Below are 25560 nucleotides of genomic sequence, written 5' to 3' on the forward strand. Positions count from 1 at the left end.
ACTTTTTCCAGGCCATATTTTGAGGCTCGGAAACACATTTTGCAGAACCCGTTAATACCATCCGATAGTAGACTAAAAGGTCTATCTTCACATATAAATCTGGTTTCCTATCTTTTAACATTACCATCAGATAGATTACTAAATAATCTGTCCTTCACATATATATCTGGATCACTATTGTTTTCCATTTGACCCCAGTGGACACATTTCTTTCTGTTTCATAAGTATATGTAACATTACAGCGATTCGGAATAGTTTTAGCAAAAGTTTTTATACCAGTCGAGGGCTGGTTTTCATCCCCTTTGGACATAGCAAAAACAGTTTTGTTTTCGCATATATAACTCATTTTTTGAAATACAGGTGGCGCTGAAACGAATATTCTTATACGGATTTATTTTTCCACTCCATATGGAAAAATAAATCCGAATAAGAATCCGTATAAGAGTTGATGGTTCATTAAATTCTGTGTTATTACACTAAAAGAAGCTCTATCGCTATTCCGTGTCATTAAAAAAAAAAAAAAAAACAAAACAAAACAAAAAAACAAAATAAATATTTTCGAATTCAAAAAAAAAATTATTAAAAACAAAAAATAGATTCATTATAAACTTTCGGTTCTTAAAGGCTATAAAAACAATTGAGTTTCAAACTCTTTGTTTCAATATTTTTTAGTTATAGATTTTGTAAAATTTACTGTTAATTTCGAATTAAACTTTTAATTATATTTCTTATGTTTGTTAGACGATTAGTGGTATACTTCTATTTTAGATAAATTTACCATTTAGCCAGCAATCCTTGGTGTCCTTCTTGATGTACTAATTGGACATAATCATATAAAAAAATAGAAAAAAAATTGTGAAATGTTTTGCATTTATATTTTTTGTTACTTAATTTAACTCGTCTTAACATTACGTCTTCTCTGGATATCACATTCATAAAAAATTGTGGATCGTTAAAAGTTTTCGTCCTTCATTAAGCTAGACTTCCCAAATGATTTCGAATCATTTTAGAATCGAGCTATTCCGTGTCATTAAAAAAAAAAAAAATAAAACAAACAAATATTTTCAAGTTCAAAAAAAGTTTTATTAAAAACAAAAATTAGATTCATTATAAACTTTCGGTTCTTAAAGGCTATAAAAACAATTGAGTTTCAAACTCTTTGTTTCAATATTTATAGATTTTGTAAAATTTACTGTTAATTTCGAATTAAACGTTTAATTATATTTCTTATGTTTGTTACACGATTAGTGGTATACTTCTATTTTAGATAAATTTACCATTTAGCCAGCAATCCTTGGTGTCCTTCTTGATGTACTAATTGGACATAGCCATATAAAAAATAGAAAAAAATTGTGAAATGTTTTGCATTTATATTTTTGTTACTTAATTGAACTCGTCTTAACATTACGTCTTCTCTGGATTTCACATTCATCAAAAATTGTGGATCGTTAAAAGTTTTCGTCTTTCTTTAAGCTAGACTTCCCAAATAATTTCGAATAATTTTAGAATCGAGCTTTGTCAAAACTCAAATGAAATGTGTGATTAAGTTTCGTTTCTGTAGAACCTTTACATCATGCTCAATTTTTTCATCATTACACTTATGTAATCATTGTCACAAAATTTTTGACTTAGATATAGTACCTTCGTTTTTGACTTAGATATAGTACCAACAGTAAACTAACTGTAAAAGGTTTCAACATCGATATGAATTTTGGGAATGGTATATTCAGCAATATTTCTTAAAAAAAAATCCATGCAAAACTCAATAAAAATCATAATGGTTAGGTTAGGTGACAGCTCGATGTATCAGGCTTACTTATGCTATGGTCCCGCTGGGCAAATATTTGATAGAAATCAAACAAGAATCCGTTGCCACAGCCAAACCAGCAGACATTTTTAGCTCATATTGGATATATAACATCATGGTAGGAATATTTTCCAAAAAACCGTATCCACATATATGGAAAATGGTTCTGGAAAAATGTTTGACCCTCATTTTAGTCAAATATTTGCCTAGTGTGACCATAGCCTTAGACTATTCAGTCCTCTGTGATACCACAGTGGTGAACTTCTCTCTTATGATATATAATGATATCATAATTAGTTCAAAAGTTATAAAGGTTTCAATTCATATTTTCGATTCTCGAAAAAATGGAATTAAATGAAAATTGTTCCTTGCCCCAAAAATTTCTACAAAAATAAAATGTTGACAAAATTCTCTATAAAAATAAAATTTTCGTTGGTAGAATTCTACCAAAAATTTTAGATTTTTTACTGTTTGGTAGATTGGTAGAATTCTTGATGTTTTGGTAGATTTTGCTGAATATTTTTCTCCAACTAAGAGGTACTTCACAAATTTTTTTATAAAAACAACATTTTTACCAAAAATTCTATAGAAATAAAATTTTTACCAAAATTTCTATAGAAATAAAATTTTGACACAATTTTCTATAGAAATAAAATTTTGGCAAAATTTTCTATAAGAATAAAATGTTGGCAAAATTTTCTATAGAAATAAACGTGTGACAAAATTTTCAATAGAAATAACATTTTGACAAAATTCTCTATAGAAATAAAATTGTGAGAAAATTTTCTATAGAAATAAAATTGTGAGAAAATTTTCTATAGAAATAAAATTTTGAGAAAATTTTCTATAGAAATACAATTTTGAGAAAATTTTCTATAGCAATACAATTTTGACAAAATTTTCTACAGAAATGAAATTTTGACAACATTTTCTATAGAAATAAAATTTTGACAACATTTTCTATAGAAATAAAATGTTGACAAATTTTTCTATAGAAATAAAATTTTGACAAAATTTTCTATAGAAATAAATTTTGAAAAAATTTTCTGTAGAAATAAGATTTTAACAAAAGTTTCTATAGAAATAAAATTTTGGCAAAATTCTCTATAGAAATAAAAGTTTTACAAAATTTTCAGTTGAAATAAAATTTTGACAAAATTCTCTATAGAAATAAAATTGTGACACAATTTTCTATAGAAATAAAATTTTGACAATTTTCAATAGAAAAATAAAATAAAAAATAAATAAAAATTTTGACAAAATTTTCTATACCAATAAAATTTTGTCAAATTTTTCTATAGAAATAAAATTTTGACAATTTTCAATAGAAAAATAAATTGACACAATTTTCTATAGCAATAAAATTTTGACACAATTTTCTATAGCAATAAAATTTTGACAAAAATTTTTATAAAAATAAAATTTTGGCAAAATTTTCTATAGAAATAACATTTTGAGAATATTTTCAATAGAAATACAATTTTGACAAAATTTTCTATAGAAATAAAATTTTGACAAAATATTCTATAGAAATAAAATGTTGACAAAATTTTCTATAGAAATAAAATGTTGACACAATTTTCTATAGAAATAAAATTTTAGCAAAATTTTCTATAAAAATAAAAATTTGGCAAATTTTTCTATAGAAATAAAATTTTGACAAAATTTTCTATAGAAATAAAATTTTGACAAAATTTTCAATAGAAATAAAATTTTGACAAAATTTTCTATAGAAATAAAATTTTGACAAAATTTTCTATAGAAATAAAATTGTGACAAAATTTTCTATAGAAATGAAATTTTCACAAAATTTTCTATAGAAATAAAATTTTGGCAAAACTTTCTACAGAAATAAAATTTTGACAACATTTTTTGAGTTGGTAGTTTTTGGTAAAATTTTCTCTAAATGTTGGTAGATTATTTATGGCTCAAGTGGCAATCGTAATTACTTTACGTTATCATGACTGTCACCTCAAAGTTGATCTTCAGGAGGCTGCATTTGCGATTAAATATTCGACTCCATCAATTTATCTCCGAAATGAAATCAAAGAAGTACTTCTGTGTAGGCTAACTAAAATAAGATAAAATTGTCGTTCATAAATACCTGTTTCGGTTCATTGTCATCAATTTGTGTTTGATGCGTTTACGATCCCTTGCTATAATATCCATGCGCTCTTTGACAGTTGTTTGGAAGAGTACCAAATGTAATGTACGAGTGGCCGAAGAAAGCTGTGTAAAGAAAACAAAATACTCGTTATTTGGATAACAAATTGAAAAAAAAAATACCGATTGCATTTTACCTGTTGTAAAAGTCTTGCTTTTAGTTTAATATTAGCAGGAGTATTAGCCTCCTTAGGATTCTCACAAGTTTCAATATGTAAATTTAGAACAAATATCAAAGAATCGTGTATTGTTTGTACAATACGTTGAATTTGTTCGGTTTTGAAGAGCCTTCGTACAAGAAAGCCACGAGCGTAAGCATTTATAATGGTAGCAGCAGCATTGGCTCTATTCATTTGATCGATTTCCTAATATAAGGCAAAGGGAATTATTAGTTTATTGTTGATTTAATTATTTTTATTTATATTTTATAAAAACACAAATAATTTGGATAGTTTATAAGATATATTTTAAAAAATTAACCAAATGCATTGCATGCACATATACATAATAAAATTTCAAGTGATGTTAGTATTCAATATTGATAAAATTTATAAAACTTTACTACAAATATATGTCTTTAATAAATATAGAAGGCACTTAGTTGGTTGCATGAGTATTTAGGAAATTGAAAAATAGTTGGTAAAATTAGTCAGAGATCTATATGGATTTATTCTGTTAGAAATTCTTTTCCTTAAGTCAAACCATTCCAGATTTTTCATGTTAGTATTGAAGCTTAGAAATATATAAGAAAAAGAAAGTAAATAAAAATGCATTATTATTTTTTTGTTTTATTAATTTAAAAAATAAATTTTGATTAATGATTTGAATATGAAGAGAAGCCAAACAGTAGAGTAGTTTTAAATCTATGTTCAGCGATGTTCTCATAACATTTGGAATAATTGCCAAGTCTGTCAATGCGACACATTTTTTAAAAGCAGTCCTTATTGGACAAGCGCCACGTTAACATCGTGTTTTGCTAATAGCGGAGTGAATAATGGTTAAAAACGGTTTTCGCGTTTTTCCCACCTCGTATTATAGATCTGATTTGAGTGACTTATTACGATAATTTAGAAGAGGGATTAATTCGAGATGAACGGGGATTACTCCCCGTATAGGAACAGGTTTAAGGACCTGGACCTTGCAGAGCATAACAGAAAGGTTAAGAACAAACGTAAACGTCTAGAAGAGGAAACAGATATGATAATTAACAATATGGAAATCGATGATAAACACCTTCCACGTTTCCTTGTTTCCTTGTAGCTACTACCCTGCCAGAAAAACCTGATAGTGACCACGGTTGCCACTCAAGCCAAAAATAATCTACCAAAATTTGGAAAAATTCAAACAAAATTTGTAGAAAATTCTATCAAAATTTGGAGAAAAACTGCCAAAAACTACCAAACAAAAAAATCTATAGAAAATTTTGTCAAAATTTTATTTCTATAGAAAATTTTATCAAAATTGTATTTCTATAGAAAATTTTATCAAAATTTTATTTCTATAGAAAATTTTGTCAAAATTTTATTGCTATAGAAAATTTTGTTAAAATGTTATTGCTATAGAAAATTTTGTCAAAATTTTATTATTTTAGAAAATTTTGTCAATTTATTTTTCTACTGAAAATTTTGTCAAAGTTTTATTTCTATTGAAATTTTGTCAAAATTTTATTTCTGTAGAAAATTTTCTCAAAATTTTATTATTTTAGAAAACTTTGTCAAAATTTGATTTCTGTAGAAAATTGTGTCAAAATTTGATTTCTATAGAAAATTTTCTCAAAATTTTATTATTTTAGAAAACTTTGTCAAAATTTGATTTTTTATAGAAAATTTTGTCAAAATTTGATTTCTATAGAAAATTTTGTCAAAATTTGATTTTTTTCAAAATTTTATTTCTATGGAAAATTTTCTCGAAATTTTATTTCTCTGGAAAATTTTGACAAAATTTTATTTCTATAGAAAATTTTGACAAAAATTTATTTCTATAGAAAATTTTGTCAAAATTTTATTTCTATAGAAAATTTTGTCAAAATATTTCTATAGAAAATTTATGATTATTAATTTTGTTCGGCTTGAGGTCATAGAAACAATCGATTATTGATTTGTTTTAATATTTATTTCCAATATTTCGGTTAGTGCCACTAACCATCTTCTGGGATTTTGTATCTACATAAAATACAAAAATTAAATTACATTTAATGTTCACAAAAATCACAATTGTTATTGAAAATATATTTTATCGAAAAATAACTAACTTGAGTTCTTGTGCTGCTGTTTGTTTCGCAATTCACCGTACACTAAACTTCGTTTGTGTCGATACTTGTTTATAATATGTCGATACATTCTGGCGCATTCTTCCGTGTCTCTTTTGAAATTCATTCTTTTGTCAGGAGAGAGATCTATTATATTGAGCATCTCAAGAGTGTATCTTCGTCTATGATTATTCTCTTGAGCAAGTATCTCGACGTCTGTGAAGTTGGGCTTGTGTCCTGTTGTTGCACAGTGAGCTGCAAGTGCTGTTTTTTGCTCTACTGATTTGTCTACAGCTTTAAGGTCTGATTTATGCGACGAAAGTCTTGTCTTAAGTTTGGTCATTGTAGTGCCAACATATGCCATTGGGCATATGTTGTACTTGTCTCCATTACATTTAATTTTGTACACTATGTTACTCCTGTCCTCATTCTTTATTTTTGACTTTGTGTTGCTGAATAATTCCTTTACTGTTCTCGATGTGCGTGAAGCAATTTGAATCTTGTCCTTGTTATATACGTCCGATTTGAAAAAACGCTCTGAGAATCCTTCAACGTAAGTCATGGGTTTGTATGACTTATCCTTATTATGGTCCGGCTCGACAATAGTCTTAGTTTTAATGTTTTCGTCAAGTGTTTTATTTTTAACGCGATTTATTAGTCTGCTTATTATTCTATTTGGAAAATCGTTTGTGGTCAATATTTGTCTTATCTTTATTTCATTCTCCTTGTGGAATTCTGCATCACTTATCCTTAAGATTCGATCTATAAAATTGATTGCTGTCATATGGATTATCCTTTTATTGTGTTTTGAATTATAATTTATTAGTCGTCCAGTTGCTGTTGGTTTTTGATACCAATTCAGCCTCAAACAATTATCATCTCTCAGTATGTTACAGTCTAAATATGGTAGCTTGTTATCCTTCTCTAACTCCATTGTAAATTGTATTTGACTGTGGAATGAGTTTAATGCGTCAAGAGTACTTTCCACGTCGGTTTTCTTTACTATCGCAAATATGTCGTCCACATATTTTGTTATAATTCGAGGTTTCGGTATCTTGCTTAAGGACACGTCTAGTAGCTCTTCCATGATGATGTCAGCAATTATTGGAGATGCTGGAGATCCCATTGGCATTCCTTTCAATTGTTCATATGTCTTATCTTCATATTTGAAGTACCTACTGTCTTTGATACAAAATAGTGCTAGTTCCTTGAAAATATCTCGAGGTATTTTTGTATAATTTTTGATTAAGTCCCATTTCTTCTCAATCATTGCAATGGCTAGGTTTACCGGTATACTGGGAAACAGTGATACAACATCAAACGATATCAGGATTTCATCATCTGTTAGCCTTACATTCTTAATCTTCGTTTTAAAGTCAATCGCGTCTTTTACATTGTATTTTGAATCTTTGGTGACGTTCTTTAAGATACTAGATATATATCTGCACATCTTATACGATGGTGCATTGATCGATGAGCAAATTGGTCTCAATGGTGTTCCTTCCTTGTGTACCTTCGGAAGGCCGTAAATCCTTGGGGCTATAGCAGTTTTAGACAAAATGTTATTTCTATACAAAATGTAGACAAAATTTGATTTCTATAGAAAAATGTTATTTCTATAAAAAATTTTGTCAAAATTTTATTTAATTATATTTTATTTTAGTGAAAATTTGGTGTTCTTAATTCCACGTTCTTTTTTAACTTTCCTGTAACCAGCTGGGTTGCACAAATCAAAAAATTCACTAAGGCGGAAATCAAAATAAGTGGAATCTATAGACTTATTATAATTTATTATTTTTTTAATTAAAAATGACGCAGTTTTAATAAAACTCATGTATTAAATATAAAACATTTCAAATTTTTTACGCGAGCACTTTTTTTAACCGGAAATACACCCATCTTGGACATAATTCAACTTTCACCAAGACATTTGCAAGTGAATTGATTTCACGAAAATTCCGGTGAAAGTGGATTGTAGGACACCACAATCGTGGAATTGATTCACATGCACCTGGAAGTGGATTTGGGAACATGGGCGAGAAGTTCCAATTCCCGTTATTGGAACTTATAATAAAACTATTACAACAAATACCAACAATAAACAAAAAAAAAATAAATTTAAATGTTATACCAGTACACATAGAGAAAGAAATCAAACTACAAACTCACATAGAGAAATAAATCAAATCAAGTTAAAAACTCATCCAAAGAAGAATACCGAGAAAGAAAACGAGGAGAAAATCCATTAGAAATTCAATCATTAGAAGAAATGGAATTTTTCAATTCTGTCATGGACCAAAGCACTCCACCAAGACCTGTTGATAATAAATGTCCTGATAAGGATTATACCAATCTTTATGAAAAATATCCAGATCTAAAGGTACTTATAACACCCGAGACCTTAAATAGGACATTGCCAAGGTCACGCCACACTGAAGCAGACAACTGTTTCTTCTTGCCATATATAAATATATACACATATTGTGAGTATCAATGTGTATCAGAAATGCGATATCAAACTTTCAATAAATCTCATCTCTAACATGGTTTTTGTAATGAACACCATTTGAAATTAGGTGATTTTAGCTGACGTAATCCTATATGGTGATTTCAACAATTATCTCCTTCCGGTGCTTTATGGGAAGATTATGCCAATGATATCGGTTTTGTATTTATGAATGATGGATCTCGAACTATTTTAAGTACAAGGGGCACTTTTATATCTATAGATGTGACAATGGGAAAACCAAAAACCAATACAATGAGAAACCCTGACATTGACCCCCATTTGTCCTGGTCAACACTAGACATCCCGAAGTGGGAGGATACCATTTCCCTATACTCATTAATGATGGTAGCATCGACAATTCCAAGAAATTTTTACCAAAATTCCTCGACCACAGAGTTGATTGGGCTAAATTTCAAACTAAAGCTGGGAATATCCCGAAATATGTAATATAAACAGAAAGAAGCCGCACAACTGAAACGGAGTCAACAAATGAGTCAATTCTCCAAACAACAAGGCCCAGGAATGACAACACGCCAGCCTGGTGTAACTCTTTCATTGCTTCCCGTGTATTCGCAAAGAAAAAGGCGTATATTATTTTCACGAGACAAAGGTCCCAGGAATACTCTGTTATATACAGGAAATCTTGTGCCAAAGTTATATGTTAAGTCATTGATTGCCAAAAGAAAAACATGAGAAAAAATTTTAAACTCAATGCTTGATATTCGTATTTTTTGTGGAATCGAGTTAAAGGTTTAAGGAGAGAAAATAATCACAAATTTCCTTCTATCATCAAAGATTATTCCACAATAACCAAATCAATGGACATAGGAAATCACTTTGCAAATGTATGGAGTTAATTGGCTCGATTAAGAGATTTAATGCCGATAGTTGGAAGTAAACAGCATTGCATTAATTATTTAATTTTAAAGTCTTCTGACAGCCGTCTCTTCGCTGCAATTGGTATAAGTGATCTAGAAAATGACCGCAAAAGAAATACCCCATCACTTGATAGGATCACTTATGCCATGGTGACAACATCGGCTTGCTGCTGTGAAAGAACGATTTGTGAGGCTTTATAACAACATTCTTCTTAATAAAACGTTCCCTCATTAATGGAAATTTTCACTTTTAATGCCTATACCAAAACTAGGAAAACCTCAAAATAAAACTGATGCGATATCGCCCAATCTCATTAATACCAGTCTCGCCAAAGAGGAAAGTCACAAAAGCATAGAAAACAGAGGTTTGCACGAGACACGAAATTGTCGTAACTCACGCGTGAGTCACGCTCATGGCAACGGCGTGAGTGTGCGTGAGCGTGATTAACAAACCAAAATGGCGTGCGTGAGCGTGAGTCACGAAAATATTATATGCGTGAGTGTGCGTGAGTAAAGATTTACGCTCACGAAAATAATCCCGCTTACCACCATAAAACGCTTGAGAGTTAAATTCATTTGTAATTTTAGTGACACCTGGGATGTTAAGAATGTAATAACGCTCTCGATTTTAATAATGCTTTTGTTTTCGGACACGTCGCTAAGGTAAATTACTCAAAAAGTTGTTCGTGAGTCACGACATCGCTAAGGTAAATTACTCAAAAAGTTGTTCGTGAGTCACGGTATTTTTCGTGAGTCACGGTATTTTTCGTGAGTCACGACATTTTCGTGCGTGAGTACAAATTTTCTTTTCGTGAGTGTGCGTGAGCGGTAGTAAACTATTACTCACGTGCACACCTCTTTAGAAAATGCAGTTAAAAAATCGCGATAACATTTTATTTTTAAAAATAAATCCATATTCACAGAAATTATTTTTTCATTTTAAAATGTTAGGTTAGGTTAGGTTATGTGGCAGCCCGATGTATCAGGCTCACTTAGACTATTCAGTCCATTGTGATACCACAGTGGTGAACTTCTCTCTTATCACTGAGTGCTGCCCGATTCCATGTTAAGCTCAACGACAAGGGACCTCCTTTTTATAGCCGAGTCCGAACGGCGTTCCACATTCCAGTGAAACCACTTAGAGAAGCTTTGAAACCCTCAGAAATGTCACCAGCATTACTGAGGTGGGATAATCCACCGCCGAAAAACTTTTTGGTGTTCGGTCGTAGCAGGAATCGAACCCACGATCTTGTGTATGCAAGGCGGGCATGCTAACCATTGCACCACGGTGGCTCCCTTTTAAAATGTTAAAATGTACGCTCACGTTTGCGCTTGTTGTCCATAATGTTGCCGCTATTCTCCACTAGAGGCGCTGCTGATTAATTCTAATTATAGCTTATTTGATGGTAAAGCGTTGTATCTCCCCTCTTTTCAGTCCGTTTTAATTTATCGAATGGAAGTGCGACCGATTGTAAACGTATCAACATACTCTTAAAGACTATAGAGAGACAACTGAGCATGAAATTATCAATGTGTCAATATGCTTACTTGAAGGGGAAAAGTCGACGCCGCCGCCGAATATGTCGACTTATCTCGACACAAATTTAGGCGCCAATTAATCAAAAATATTGATTTATATCAAAAAACTTTATTAATAATTGTTGTATTTTTTGTCAAAATGTTTCAACTATCCACCCAAATTCCATCAGTATCAAGTTGCTATAAAAATTTCGCAAAAATTTAGCTAAGAAAATTTGATTGTAAGATTGGTTGTACAACTAATCTCATTACAATTCGGAAAACTTCAAATTGATTTTATAATGAATAATTGTACGACGCCGAAAGGATAATTTTATATCGCCTTACCAGTCACAAAAATTTAGTGTCAGCCACCGCCGACAAAAATTGGTCGGCTTCATTCTCTGCTCAGTAGTGCATCACATAAAACATAGTCACCGTATGTTACGCTGGCTGGCGGCATTTGTGGATATTGTAGGTGCCTTTAATAACACTAGGTCACAAATAACAAAATTTGCTCTGTTATTTGTTTCTAGCATTCTTTTCCCCATTGATTTTGACCTACTAAACACGAAAATGAGTTTTAAAAATTTTTCTGTCGATTGGTTTTCGAGATACAAATTTTTGAACTTTTTTTTTTTTAATTTTTGGAGGTACACGTACAATTTTGAGCATATCTTTCGTCTTCTTTGACCTATTTGATCCTACTACTCAAATTAAAGAGTAGTAGTGGAAAATTTTCGAATCGGGTAAGTAGTTTTGATGTTTGCGGCTTAAAAAGGTTTAAAAAAGGCGTTTTTTTTTTGCATTTCATTATTTCATTTTTTGCGTTCATTATTTGCACAGCTTACACAGAGAAAACAAAATTTGTTACACGGCGCGTGTAGAAACGGCAATCCTAAGCGATTCGTATTTCGCCCTGCTAAATTCAAAACGTTAAATGTGTAAAACAGAAAGTTACACGGGACATGTAGAAAAACTGCACGCCACATATAGAAAGGAAAAATTAAACGCTGCATGTAGAAAAGTTCCAAAATTGCTGTTAGCATCGTGTTTTATACTTTATATGAATTTTTATATGATTTTTTCTGCCACATTTTACTAAAAAAAAGCCGTTTTTAACCTTTTTAAGCCGCCAACATCAAAACTACTTACCCGATTTGAAAATTTTCTGAGAATGAGTTGTAGACGGCTCAATTTTCTTTAATTTGAGTAGTAGTAGGATCAAATAGGTTAAAGAAGACGAAAGATATGCTCAAAATTGTAAGTGTACCTCCAAAAATTAAAAAAAAGTTCAAAAATTTGTATCTCGAAAACCAATCGACAGAAAAATTTTTAAAACTCATTTTCGTGTTTAGTAGGTCAAAATCAATGAGAAAAATTATGCTAGAACCAAAAAACAAAACGACTGTTGGCTAGTGTAATACACAGAAAAAAATTCACAATTTTTCCCATTAAAGTCTTAATAGAGTTTTAAAAAATATTCAATAAAAAATATTGATTCAACAAATTTTTTAATTGAAACCAAACAAAATCAATTAATTTTGTAATTGGATCAATTATTTTTTTTAATTGACTATCAATTAATGTTTTAATTGATACTATCATTTCTGTGATTGAAGACATTTCAATTAAAGAAAATTAATTGGATCAATTAATTTCGTGATTGAACCAGAAAAGAATTTTTGTGTGTACAAGAATTGTTCGGCTAGTTCTGGTGTTAGAGGGGAATGGTATGGAAGATTTTATTATAAAGTGATCTAGGTAATATTTTTTCATAGGAACAAAGAGGTTGAACTGGCAAACTCCATAAAGAAGAGCGCTAGGTGATTGCCACAAGACGATGAAATATCACCCTTGCTATGATTATTGATAGTAAACAAGGTTTTAATTGGGCTGAGCAGCAGCAAAGGCTCAATATAGTGCCGTACGCGGGTGACGTCATAATATCGGTATCGAGAATATTTCTGGATATGATCTCAGATGTGTTGAGTGAAGTTTTACAATATCTTTCAGACTGGACCAGAGATTGTGAACGCTGGAAAAACAGGACTGGTACTCTTCACAAGAAGAAGAAAAATCATTGGTTACCAAGATCCTGAATTTCAGGGGACTGTATGGATCTATGATTCGTTTTATTATAAACGAAGCTTTTTGAGGAAATCGCAGAACTCCACCCCACACCGGTCTTAAACAAACGGAATCTTTAATTACCGCTAACTAACGCATTCGCTAAAAACACCCACAAATCAAAATTTAATGCAGGACGCATACATGACTTGGCTTTAGTAGTTCCAAATGTCTGAGCACTGAATGTTATCTTAGTTTAAAACTTACCCGTCTGGTATTTGAATTACTAGTAGTCGCCATGACTGCATTTCCTTTATATGGATCCGATGGCAACTGATTATCGTTTGAATAACTAATTGGTCTAATTGAGGATTCTGCAAATGTAGTGGACTGCCCTGTATGTTCTTGTGGAAATAATTGACGCCTCGATGCAGAATTTGCGCTAGCACTGTGTTGATATGAGTTTTCTTTAGGTGTTATGGTAGCATCTGTTCTATATGTACTTTGATCACATACATGATGCGTTGATGCTGACTCCATAGATGTATTGGCATTTGAATGATCCATTGAAGATAAATTCGAGAGATCGAGAGAAGGCACTTTTGTTTGGCCATAATTATTAGTAGTTTGGCCATAATTATTTGAGGGCAGTGAAGTATTTTCATTGAGAATCGACGAGTTTTTTCTTGAATAATCCCGTTTTGTTGATGATTGAAGTGGTGATTCGGGAGAACCTCTTAAAGACGGACCATTTGAATTTTCACTGTGTTGTGTTGATGATGCACGAGAAGGGGGCGTTCCAGAAGGTGGCGATGATCTTATATGTGTGGATGCCATTTCTTTGTTCAATTGTTCGATTAGCAATTTCTGTTGCATTTCAAATGCTTCTTTAAGTTTTCTTTGTTCCTGCTCCTGTTGTTCCAAAAGACGTAAAAATTTCTCCTTTTGCACTTTATCCATTTGTGTTAAAGCATCCTTTTCTGAAGTTGGGGATTTTGCCGATGCTGTTTTAACTGGTTTGGATTTGGTTGATCGTTGACTTTGTATTGATGCTACCGAAGAAGTAGGAGATTTTCGTACAGAGCCCTTTGGTGTAGACTGCGGTGGAGATATCTTCGTAGAGTTTGGAGTATCATAGGGGGATTTTTTTGTTTTGTATAAATTACTCGTACTGGTAAAACTTGAAGCACTGCTTTTATATGGAGATATAGAAGCTGCAGCAGCTTGTGCCATTTTATGATGAGTCACTTTTTGTTGAATTTTTTGTCTTGAAGGTTTCAAATCTACTTTTTGGACTCGTTTTGCCTTGGATTCTACTGTGTCCCTATGAACCCTAGATATGCAGGGAGGACTTTTCTTTGTTGGTTCCTTAATTGATAATTTTGTTGGAGCCGCTTTAGCTCCAGTACTAGTAGAAGTTCTTTCACTAGAAGAACGCTGTTGACGCATATGATCGATTAGAACCTTCGACGGGGCCTCCAATGTAAATGATGAAGATCTTATTAGGCAATTATCTGGTGAAATATGGCATTTATCCGAATTATTTTGAGTATTCGTGTCACCCATACCGAGTTTTATGGAAGGACTTGTTGCCGAACGATTCATCGTATTCGTAGATCGTCCCATTTTGAAAGCAATGTCCACACACTTCTCGGGACTAGATTGATCAGAGCTAATAGCTGCTTCGAATTGTTGAACCTTTGCTGTTACATTGGCAACATTAGTGTACAGTTTCAAATCCTGTATCTTTCCACTACGTGGTAATTTATTTATATACGTCCTTTCAGGCACTGGTGGTGGTTGTTTCTTTTCGCTATTCGTAAACATACTATTGAGACTATCATCGGAATCCTGCAAATCATTTTCACAAAACTGACGATTACCCACTAAAGGTGTAGGTGGATTAATACATATTGAGGGTATGCGAGGATCATTTAAACTGGACAAAAGTAAATAATTGGGTTTTTTGGGTTGTATGTAATTCAAATTGGCTTCTCTTTCCAAATCGCGTAATTGTTTTCTCGGATCTTCGGGTTTCTCGCCACCTTGAGTTTGTTTAATAACCTCATTGGTTGAGTTATCGTAAATCAAAGTTTCAGACTTTTGCAATTTTTTCAATTTTTCTTCATTGCTTAGCTGCCTGGGGCTAAAGCTTTTTCGACTGGTAAATGACGAGGACATATTTTTGAAATCGTCACATTCACCCGATTGTCTTCGTATAATGTCCTCCAAAATCATCATTGATTCCTCGGACTCTTTTAGTTTGGCATCATATAAATCCTGTGATCTATTGGATAAGCCACCCGTTGCAATAGATGATCTAGATGTTTCGCAAAGCCCTTCCTTAGTTGTATCGTCGTTCTCTTTGTTTAGACGCAATTTACGTTCTTTCAAACGCTGTTCAATTTTCATAGCTTTTTCTTTAAATTTTTGCATTTGTCGTATTTTTTCCGAAGTCATCTAGAGCAGAAAATGAACAATGAAATCATCAGCAAATAAATCAAGTACAATTGTCAGACGTTACGCTTCAGTTACAAAACAGCAATGGCGTAGTAAACCACAATGAGGGAATGTGGAACATATCAAAAGTTGAAAATTTTCGAAGGCAAAAGTGGATTTTTGAAAAATAAGTCAACTAGTCCGAATTTGTAAAAAGTTGACTTTTCTAACTTGAAAAAGTCAACCTTGCAAAGCCGAATTTTCGTTTCGTATTATAATCCTACACACAAAAAATTTTTTTTTGATTTCAATCACGAAAATCGCGGATTCAATCATTTTTTTAATTGAAATGTCTTCAATCACGAATATGATAGTATCAATCACCCATTTTGATTGAAAACCAACACGATTTTGAATTAAAAATTTAATTGACTTTTGTCACGGAATCAATTAATTGTGTGATTGAATCAATTAAAAACGTGATTGATTTTTAACATAAAATTCAATCACAGTTTTAATTGAATCAATTAAAATTGTAATTAATTTCGCGACAAAAAACAATCAACTATTTGATTCATTCAATTAAATAATTAATTGAAATTGGCTATAAATTTCAATCAAAAAATTTATATATGCGACCCCAAAATCGTATTTAATTTTATTTGAAATAAAAGAAAATATGTGTTTCTTATAAAACATATTTAATATTTTATTATTTTTTGAATTATGCAATAGACAAATAAATTTGGTTCTTGTCATTTGTGGTTTGTTCTAACATAACTTACAAATACAATTACATAAATTATATAAATCATTATCTTCCTTATAATAATAACCATGTTAGCATGATCCTTCTAATATGTAGATGCGCCTAGATTTTCAATAAATCAGCAGCCTGTAAGCTAAATTAGTTTTTCTGAAAGTAAACAGAATAATTCGAATTTAATTTTGTTAAATTAAAAGTTAATTTTGTTAAACATTACCTGCATAGAATATCAAGTTCAATTCTTAGTTCCAGGTTGCAGATTTATAATCTTCTTTGCAGTTGTAGTCTTTTAGCATAAAAAGGAGTATTAAGGAGCTCGGTAATTTAATTTTAGTAACAATTCCTTTCCAAAATTTCCGCACATTGAAATCGTCTATTAAAATTTGAACCAATCATAGACAAAAATAATGGGAAAGCAATGTAATATTTGGTATTATATTGATGATACTTTGCAAATTCTAAAAATAGAAAAAATATATAAATGGGAAATACATATTTTTATTATTTTCGGATATTTTTCATATTTTTAAATCCAAAAGAAAGAACTTTTTTACCATTACATAATTCAGCTCATTAGTTTATATATCAGATATACTGCTCTCTACTTGGGTTCAAACTGAAAAAGGCAGGTAAAACAAAAATACAATTTAATGCCAACGCCACTTCGCAACTTCAAGGTGAATCTTCCAACAAACCCATACCGCTCTTGGTTTTAAGAAAGCTAGGAGTGAAAAAAAATTATAATTTTAAAAGATCAATACGGTACCCACTTTTTTGTTGCAAACATATTCTTACATATTTGATAAAATGATGGAGTTGATGGGATTGATTGGTCAATTTCACGAAATAAAATTGGTTACTAAAAGAAATGAATAAAAAATATATTATTTTAGTCCGTTTAATGTAAGCAGGCTTCAATGGAAAACGGTATTCACATTTCATAATTTCTTACCTTCAACAAACGTAGATTGTTTTCCATTTTTACAATACCACAAAACACACACACAAAAAAAATTTTTTTGATTTCAATCACGAAAATCGCGGATTCAATCATTTTTTTAATTGAAATGTCTTCAATCACGAAAATGATAGTATCAATCACCCATTTTGATTGAAAACCAACACGATTTTCAATTAAAAATTTAATTGACTTTTGTCACGGAATCAATTAATTGTGTGATTGAATCAATTAAAAACGTGATTGATTTTTAACATAAAATTCAATCACAGTTTTAATTGAATCAATTAAAATTTTAATTAATTTCGCGACAAAAATCAATCAACTATTTGATTCATTCAATTAAATAATTAATTGAAATTGGCTATAAATTTCGATCAAAAAAATTATATATTGCGACCACAAAATCGTATTTAGTTTTTTTTCTTTTGAAATAAAAGAAAATATGTGTTTCTTATAAAACATATTTAATATTTTATTATTTTTTGAATTATGCAATAGACAAATAAATTTGGTTCTTGTCATTTGTGTTTTGTTCTAACATAACTTACAAATACAACTACTATCAATAACAACTATAGGGTGAAAAAATAATTTATATAAATCATTATCTTCCTTATAATAATAACCATGTTAACATGTTCCTTCTAATATGTAGATGCGACTAGATTTCCAATAAATCAGCAGCCTGTAAGCTAAATTAGTTTTTCTGAAAGTAAACAGAATAATTCGAATTTAATTTTGTTCAATTAAAAGTTAATTTTGTTAAACATTACCTGCATAGAATATCAAGTTCAATTCTTAGTTCCAGGTTGCAGATTTATAATCTTCTTTTGCAGTTGTAGTCTTTTAGCATAAAAAGGTGTATTAAGGAGCTCGGTAATTTAATTTTAGTAACAATTCCTTTCCAAAATTTCCACACATTAAAATCGTCTATTAAAATTTGAACCAATCAAAGACAAAAATGATGGGAAAGCAATGTAATATTTGGTATTATATTGATGATAATTTGCAAATTCTTGAAATAGAAAAAAATATAAATGGAAAATACATATTTTTATTATTTTCTGATATTTTTCATATTTTTAAATCCAAAAGAAAGATTTTTTTTACCATTACATAATTCAGCTCATTAGTTTATATACCAGATATACTGCTCTCTACTTGGGTTCAAACTGAAAAAGGCAGGTAAAACAAAAATGCAATTTAATGCCAACGCTACTTCGCAACTTCAAGGTGAATCTTCCAACAAACCCATACCGCTCTTGGTTTTAAGAAAACTAGGAGTGAAAAAAATTTTTAATTTTAAAAGATCAATACGGTACCCACTTTTTTATTGCAAACATATTATTATATATTTGATAAAATGATGGAGTTGATGGGATTGATTGGTCAATTTCACGAAATAAAATTGGTCACTAAAAAAAATGAATAAAAAATATATTATTTTAGTCCGTTTAAACAGGCTTCAATGGAAAACGGTATTCACATTTCACAATTTCTTACCTTCAATAAACGTAGATTGTTTTCCATTTTTACAATACCACAAAACACAAACACAGGTAATTTCAAATGCGTTCTGTCATATATTTTTTTTCAAACCTTTACCACGTGGCCGTTTGTTGTTGCACACTTTATTTGTTTCAACCCTTTGCTATGATTTGTTGTTGCGTTCAAAATATTTATGCACACATTTTGAATGCAGCAGACAGAATGTCGCCAATCATGTTTTTCAATTTACGCGAAAAACAAAAACCCAACCGTTCGTTACGAGTTACTTCCACAGACTGATCTCTCCATCATACATTGTTGAATAAATATCCATTCTCTTGTTCTCTTTTCGCTCTTGCTCAAAATTATTCAGTTTCAATCACAAAGGTGATTGGATCAATCACATGTGTAATTGGAAACGGAAAAAATTTCAATCACGTTTGTAATTGAAAATTATTTCCGAATTGATTAACAAATTGATTGAATCAATTAATATTTTATTGGAAACGTAACAAATATCAATCATTTTTTTAATTGGTTTTTATTCGGATTTGATTAAATAATTAATTGAATCAATTAACATATTAATTGAATCCGTTTCCAAATTCAATTAAGTGTTTAATTGAAAAAATTTTGGTGATAATTTTTTGTGTGTATCATTGCTATAAAAGATTCGATATCTCAAGTGCTTACAAGATGTAGGTAACTATATTTCTTTAATTCCTTCAAAATTAATATACCAACAAAAAGGTTTGTTTTAGTAAATTTATTAGTATTGGCCCAAGCGCTAATCTATAATTTTGCTCGGCTTGTCTCACACATTTTTCTACAATTGTAAAATAATGGATGCGGACGAATTTTTTGAGTTGGGGACTTTGGTGGGGACTTTCCATCAATTTGGAGGTTTTATCCAAAGTAAATTTTCGTTCATAAAAACGTGGACATCATATTTTCATTTCTTGAGCATTTGGAAGGCGATCACCGGTCTTCTGGTATTGTGTTCACGGTTTTCATTCGAGCCAAAAATAATCTACCAAAATTTTTAGAAACATTTTATTTCTATAGAAAATTTTGTCAAAATTTTTGTTCTATAGAAATTTTTTTCAAAATTTTATTTCCATAGAAAATTTTGTCAAAATTTTATTTCTATAGAAAATTTTGTCAAAATTTTATTTCTATAGAAGATTTTGTCAAAATTGTATTTCTATAGACAATTTTGTCAAAATTTTATTTCTATAGAAAATTTTGTCAAAATTTTATTTCTATAGAAAATTTTGTCAAAATTTTATTTCTATAGAAAATTTTGTCAAAATTTTATTTCTATAGAAAATTTTGTCAAAATTTTATTTCTATAGAAAATTTTATTTCTCTAGAAAATTTTGTCAAAATTTTATTTCTATAGCAAATTTTGTCAAAATTTTATGTCTATAGAAAATTTTGTCAATATTTTATTTCTATCGAAAATATTGTCAACATTTTATTTCTATCGAAAATTTTGTCAAAATTTTATTCCTATAGAAAATTTTGTCAAAATTTTATTCCTATAGAAAATTTTGCCAAAATTTTATTTCTATAGAAAATTTGGTCAAAATTTTATTTCTATAGAAAATTTTGTCAAAATTTTATTTTTATAGAAAATTTTGTCAAAATTTTATTTCTAAAGAAAATTTTGTCAAAATATTATTTCTATAGAAATTTTTGTCATTGTAAGGAGAAAGTCTATTACTTTGTAAAATATAATATCTCGCTGAAGATGATCACCGATGGTGTACCGAAATATCCGAGAAGAGCAATATTTCAATAAAAAGTAATGAAAAACCTTAACACCAGCATTTTTCATTAGTCCATGATCTAAAGCCAAACAAATAATCCCAAAATTGTAAAATTCCAAACTAACAAAACTAAACAAAAAATTTTATTTCTATAGAAAATTTTGTCAAAATTGTATTCCTATAGAAAATTTTATTTCTATAGATTTCTATAGAAAATTTTGTCAAAATTTTATTTCTATAGAAAATTTTGTCAAAATTGTATTCCTATAGAAAATTTTATTTCTAGAAAATTTTGTCAAAATTTTATTTCTATAGAAAATTTTGTCAAAATTTTATTTCTATAGAAAATTTTGTCAAAATTTTATTTCTATAGAAAATTTTGTCAAAATTTTATTTCTATAGAAAATTTTGTCAAAATTTTATTTCTTTAGAAAATTTTGTCAAAATTGTATTTCTATAGAAAATGTTGTCAAAATTTTATTTATATAGAAAAATTTGGCAAAATTTTATTTCTATAGAAAATTTTGTCAAAATTTTATTTTTATAGCAAATGTTGTCAAAATTTTATTTCTAAAGAAAATTTTGTCAAAATATTATTTCTATAGAAAATTTGGTCAAAATTTTATTTCTATAGAAAATTTTGCCTCCTGGTATTCTGTTCACGGTTTTCATTCGAGCCAAAAATAATCTACCAAAATTTTTAGAAAATTTTGCCAAACAAATCTTTTTTTGCAAATTTTATATGTATAAAAAAATTTGTCAAAATATTATTTCTATAATAATTTTGCCAAAATTTTTTTCTTTAGAAAATATAGTCAAAATTTTATTTCTATAGAAAATTTTGTGAAAAATTTTATTTCTATAGAAAATTTTGTGAAAAATTTTATTTCTATAGAAAATTTTGTGATAAATTTTATTTCTATAGAAAATTTTGTCAAAATTTTATTTCTATAGAGAATTTTGTCAAAATTTTATTTCTATAGAAAATTTTGTCAAAATTTTATTTCTATAGAAAATTTTGTCAAAATTTTATTTCTATAAAAAATTTTGTCAAAATTTTATTTCTATATAAAATTTTGTCAAAATGTTATTTCTATAGAAAATTTTGTCAAAATATTATTTCTATAGAAAATTTTGTCAAATTTATATTTTTATAGAAAATGTTGTCAAAATTTTATTTCTAAAGAAAATTTTGTCAAAATATTATTTCTATAGAAAATTTTGTCAAAATAATATTTCTATAGAAAATTTTGTCTCCTGGTATTGTGTTCACGGTTTTCATTCGAGCCAAAAATAATCTACCAAAATTTTTAGAAAATTTTGCCAAACAAATCTTTTTTTGCAAATTTTATATGTATAAAAAAATTTGTCAAAATATTATTTCTATAATAATTTTGCCAATATTTTATTTCTGTAGAAAATATAGTCAAAATTTTATTTCTATAGAAAATTTTTGTGAAAATTTTATTTCTATAGAAAATTTTCTAAAAATTTTATTTTCATAGAAAATTTTGTCAACATTTTTTTCTATAGAAAATTTTGTCAAATTTTTTTATTTCTATAGAAAATTTTGTCAAAATATTATTTCTATAGAAAATTTTGTCAAAATTTTATTTCTGTGGAAAATTTTGTGAAAATTTTATTCCTATAGAAAATTTTGTCAAAATTTTATTTCTATAGAAAATTTGTTCAAAATTGTATTTCTATAGAAAATTTTGTCAAATTTTTTTATTTCTACAGAAAATTTTGTCAAAATTTTATTTCTTTACACAATTTTGTCAAAATATTTCTATAGAAAATTTTGTCAAAATTTTATTTCTATAGAAAATTTGTCAAAATGTTAGTTCTATAGAAAATGTCAAAATTTAATGTCTGTAGAAAATTTTGTCAAAATTTTATTTCTATAGAAAATTTTGTCAATATTTTATTTCTATAGAAAATGTTGTCAAAATTTTATTTCTATAGAAAATTTTGTCAACATTTTATTTCTATAGAAAATTTTTTCAAAATTTTATTTCTATAGATAACTTTGTCAAAATTTTATTTCTATAGAAACTTTTGTCAATATTTTAATTCTATAGAAAATTTTGCCAAAATTTTATTTCTATAGAAAATTTTGTCAAAATTTTATTTCTATAGAATATTTTGTCAAAATTTTATTTTGTATAGAAAATTTTGTCAAAATTTTATTTCTATTGAAAATGTTGTCAAAATGTTATTTCTATTGAAAATGTTGTCAAAATTTTATTTCTATAGAAAATGTTGTCAAAGTTATATTTCTATAGAAAATTTTGTAAAAATTTTATTTCTATAGAAAATTTTGTAAAAATTTTATTTCTATAGAAAATTTTGTCAAAATTTTATTTCTATAGAAAAATTTTATTTCTACAGAAAATTTTGTCAAAATTTTATATCTATAACAAATTTTGTCAAAATTTTATTTCTATAAAAAAATTTTGTCAAAATTTTATTTCTATATACAATTTTATCAAAATTTTATTCCTATAGAAAATTTTGTCAACATTTTATTTCTATAGAAAATGTTGTCAAAATTTTATTCTATAGAAAAATTTTTTTTCTTATACAAAATTTTGTCAAAATTGTATTTCTATACAAAATTTTGTCAAAATTGTATTTCTATAGAAAATTTTGTCAAAATTTTATTTCTATAGAAAATTTTGTCAAAATTTTATTTCTATAGAAAAATTTGTCGAAATGTTATTTCTATAGAAAATTTTGTCAAAATTTTATTTCTATAGAAAAATTTGGCAAAATTTTATTTCTATAGAAAATTTTGTCAAAATTTTATTTCTAAATAAAATTTTGTCAAAATTTTATTCCTATAGAAAATTTTGTCAAAATTTTATTTCTATAGAAATTTTTGTCAAATTTTTATTTTTTTATAGAAAATTTTGTCAAAATTTTATTTCTGTGGAAAATTTTATTCCTATACAAAATTTTGTCAAAATTTTATTTCTATAGAAAATTTTGTAAAATTTTTATTTCTATAGAAAAATTTTTCAAAATATTATTTCTATAGAAAAATTTTTCAAAATATTATTTCTATGGAAAATTTTGTCAAAATTTTATTTTTATAGAAAATTTTGACAAAATTTTATTTCTATAGAAAGTTTTGTCAAATTTTTATTTTTATATAAAATTTTGTAAGAATTTTATTTCTATAGAAAGTTTTGTCAAAATAATATTTCTATAGAAAATTTTGTCAAAATAATATTTTTATAGAAAATTTTGTCAACATTTTATTTCTATAGAATGTTTTTTTAATTGTATTTCTATAGAAAATATTTGTCAATATTATATTTCTATAATTTTTTTTTGTGTGGATTGCCACTTTTTTGGGGAGTGAATATCTTCCACAATCTAACAAAACATCAAGAGTTCTACCAATCTACCAAACAGTTCTACCAATCTTCCATTTTTGGTAGAATTCTACCAACCGTGGAATTGTGTTTGGAAATCTTCACAAGGTAGCAAGAGAAAATTTTATATTTTTTCTTGAGTCGATTCTCTTGTTTTATTAATGAAAACTTGTCAACAATTGGAAAATTTTAATTTAAATTGGGTACGAAATATCATAATTTGGGGACAAGAGCCAGAAAAATACTGGCAACACTGAAGTGAACTCCTTTTTATAAACGAGTCCGAACGGCCTTTCATACATCTTTAACCATCGCTCGATGGTGGTCCATTCCATTCAAACTTTAAAAAGGTTTCTACTATTTTTTTGGACTATTGTATACGTTCGATTAGTACTCGACAGGAAAATATGAAGGGAATTGCATTTCGAAATGGAAGAAACAAAAAGAAAATTTAAAATTACATTCTAAAAAAATAAACACAAATAAATAATCATTTTTGGTTTTTTGAACAATTCAATTCCTCAATATGTATGCACATAACCCCCACAAAACTACGGCATTGTTGTCTTTGGTTTCTTTTGGTCGTTAATGTTTTTAATACACCTACCAATGGGGGAATTATGGGTTCTCCATCGATGCGGAAAACAGAAACATATTTCTGCTGCGTCGTTATTGTACTAGTTGCCGCTATTCTGTATTCTGCATCCATTTCGGCTATGAATTCTTGATGTTCTTGCAAATGTCTCAGCAAAGCCTCCATATTAGCAATGTACATAAAATTTAAAATTGAATTAAAATATGTATTTAAGTGTGTATTTCCAATATGATATTATTGATTTATATCCAAGTATAACATGGATAAACTTAAATAAACATAAATAAATTTCTTAATTAAATTATAACGGAGAATAAGCTTATGATGCGGAAAAGAAAAGCAAATGCTCAACATTGACACAAAGAATCGTAAACTCACTGTTTGTTGGTATTGCTGTACGTGTTATTTATTGTCAGTTCCAAATGGTGGTCGGTCACTATGGAAACAGGACCCTTTTGGAATCCAAAAAAAAAAAAAAACATAAAATAATCGTTCAAACAATATAACAATATACGCGCGCGAGCATGCATTGGTAAACTGAACTAAAATTACAGCTGTTCATGCAGTGTTGCCAACTCCCCAAGGCCAAAAAGCACCAAAAAAATATTATGAATTCTAACATACCACCTTCCACCACAAAATCGAAAATTAAATGCTCTACTACTAAAAAAAAAAATAAAAATAAACTTCTGAACTTTTGTGAATTGAATTTCAAGAAGTTAAGGTGGGCATTAAGATCGAGTATAATAAAATTTGCAGCAAATATGCATAATTTTATGTCCATTTTTACTGAGACAGTTTTCACTTTAGCGGCAAAACTCAAACTTAGTACTCACCATTATGAACCGCTATTCATGTATACACCTTGATCAGTTTTAATGCTTTCGTCCAATTCATTTTGATCAGTGATGTTTTTCAACTTTCAAAATATTAATATATGGAAGGAGTCTATTGCTTATTTCAGTT

The 25560-nt window shown here is 28.4% G+C and overlaps 1 protein-coding gene and 1 long non-coding RNA gene across 5 annotated transcripts; both read right to left on the bottom strand.

The window, feature by feature from the left end:
• Positions 1 to 635: 635 nt before the first annotated feature.
• Positions 636 to 25131, bottom strand: LOC142229078 (uncharacterized). Of its 4 annotated transcripts, none has more exons than XM_075299608.1 (6): positions 24973 to 25131; positions 24607 to 24753; positions 13461 to 15653; positions 4108 to 4335; positions 3912 to 4036; positions 636 to 815 (listed from the first exon to the last, which is right to left on the bottom strand). In XM_075299608.1, exons 2-6 carry the CDS (start codon positions 24706 to 24708, stop codon positions 782 to 784), a joined length of 2682 nt encoding a protein of 893 aa, XP_075155723.1. In that variant the 5' UTR covers positions 24709 to 24753; positions 24973 to 25131; the 3' UTR covers positions 636 to 781. The 4 variants fall into 4 exon arrangements, with proteins under 4 accessions (XP_075155723.1, XP_075155722.1, XP_075155724.1 ...); XM_075299607.1 differs by lacking the exon at positions 636 to 815 and adding an exon at positions 1062 to 1314; XM_075299609.1 differs by lacking the exon at positions 636 to 815 and adding an exon at positions 1676 to 2013.
• On the bottom strand, positions 16518 to 17326 carry LOC142229079 (uncharacterized). Its single transcript, XR_012720324.1, has 3 exons — positions 17194 to 17326; positions 16953 to 17119; positions 16518 to 16856 (listed from the first exon to the last, which is right to left on the bottom strand). It is a non-coding gene; the product is annotated as an uncharacterized LOC142229079 (long non-coding RNA).
• Positions 25132 to 25560: the final 429 nt, after the last annotated feature.

Source organism: Haematobia irritans, chromosome 3, assembly GCF_050003625.1.
Source record: "Haematobia irritans isolate KBUSLIRL chromosome 3, ASM5000362v1, whole genome shotgun sequence".
Taxonomy (NCBI): Eukaryota; Metazoa; Arthropoda; class Insecta; order Diptera; family Muscidae; genus Haematobia; species Haematobia irritans.

What these genes read in the sequence shown, in the direction of transcription:
- LOC142229078 (XM_075299608.1), bottom strand. Translation starts at nt 24,708, where the DNA reads ATGGATGCAGAATACAGAATAGCGGCAACTAGTACAATAACGACGCAG. An exon ending in AACCCATAATTCCCCCATTG is followed by an intron (nt 15,654 to 24,606) that starts GTAGGTGTATTA and finishes TTTCTGCTCTAG; the next exon opens with ATGACTTCGGAAAAAATACG. An exon ending in ATGACAATGAACCGAAACAG is followed by an intron (nt 816 to 3,911) that starts GTATTTATGAAC and finishes ATGTCCAATTAG; the next exon opens with TACATCAAGAAGGACACCAA.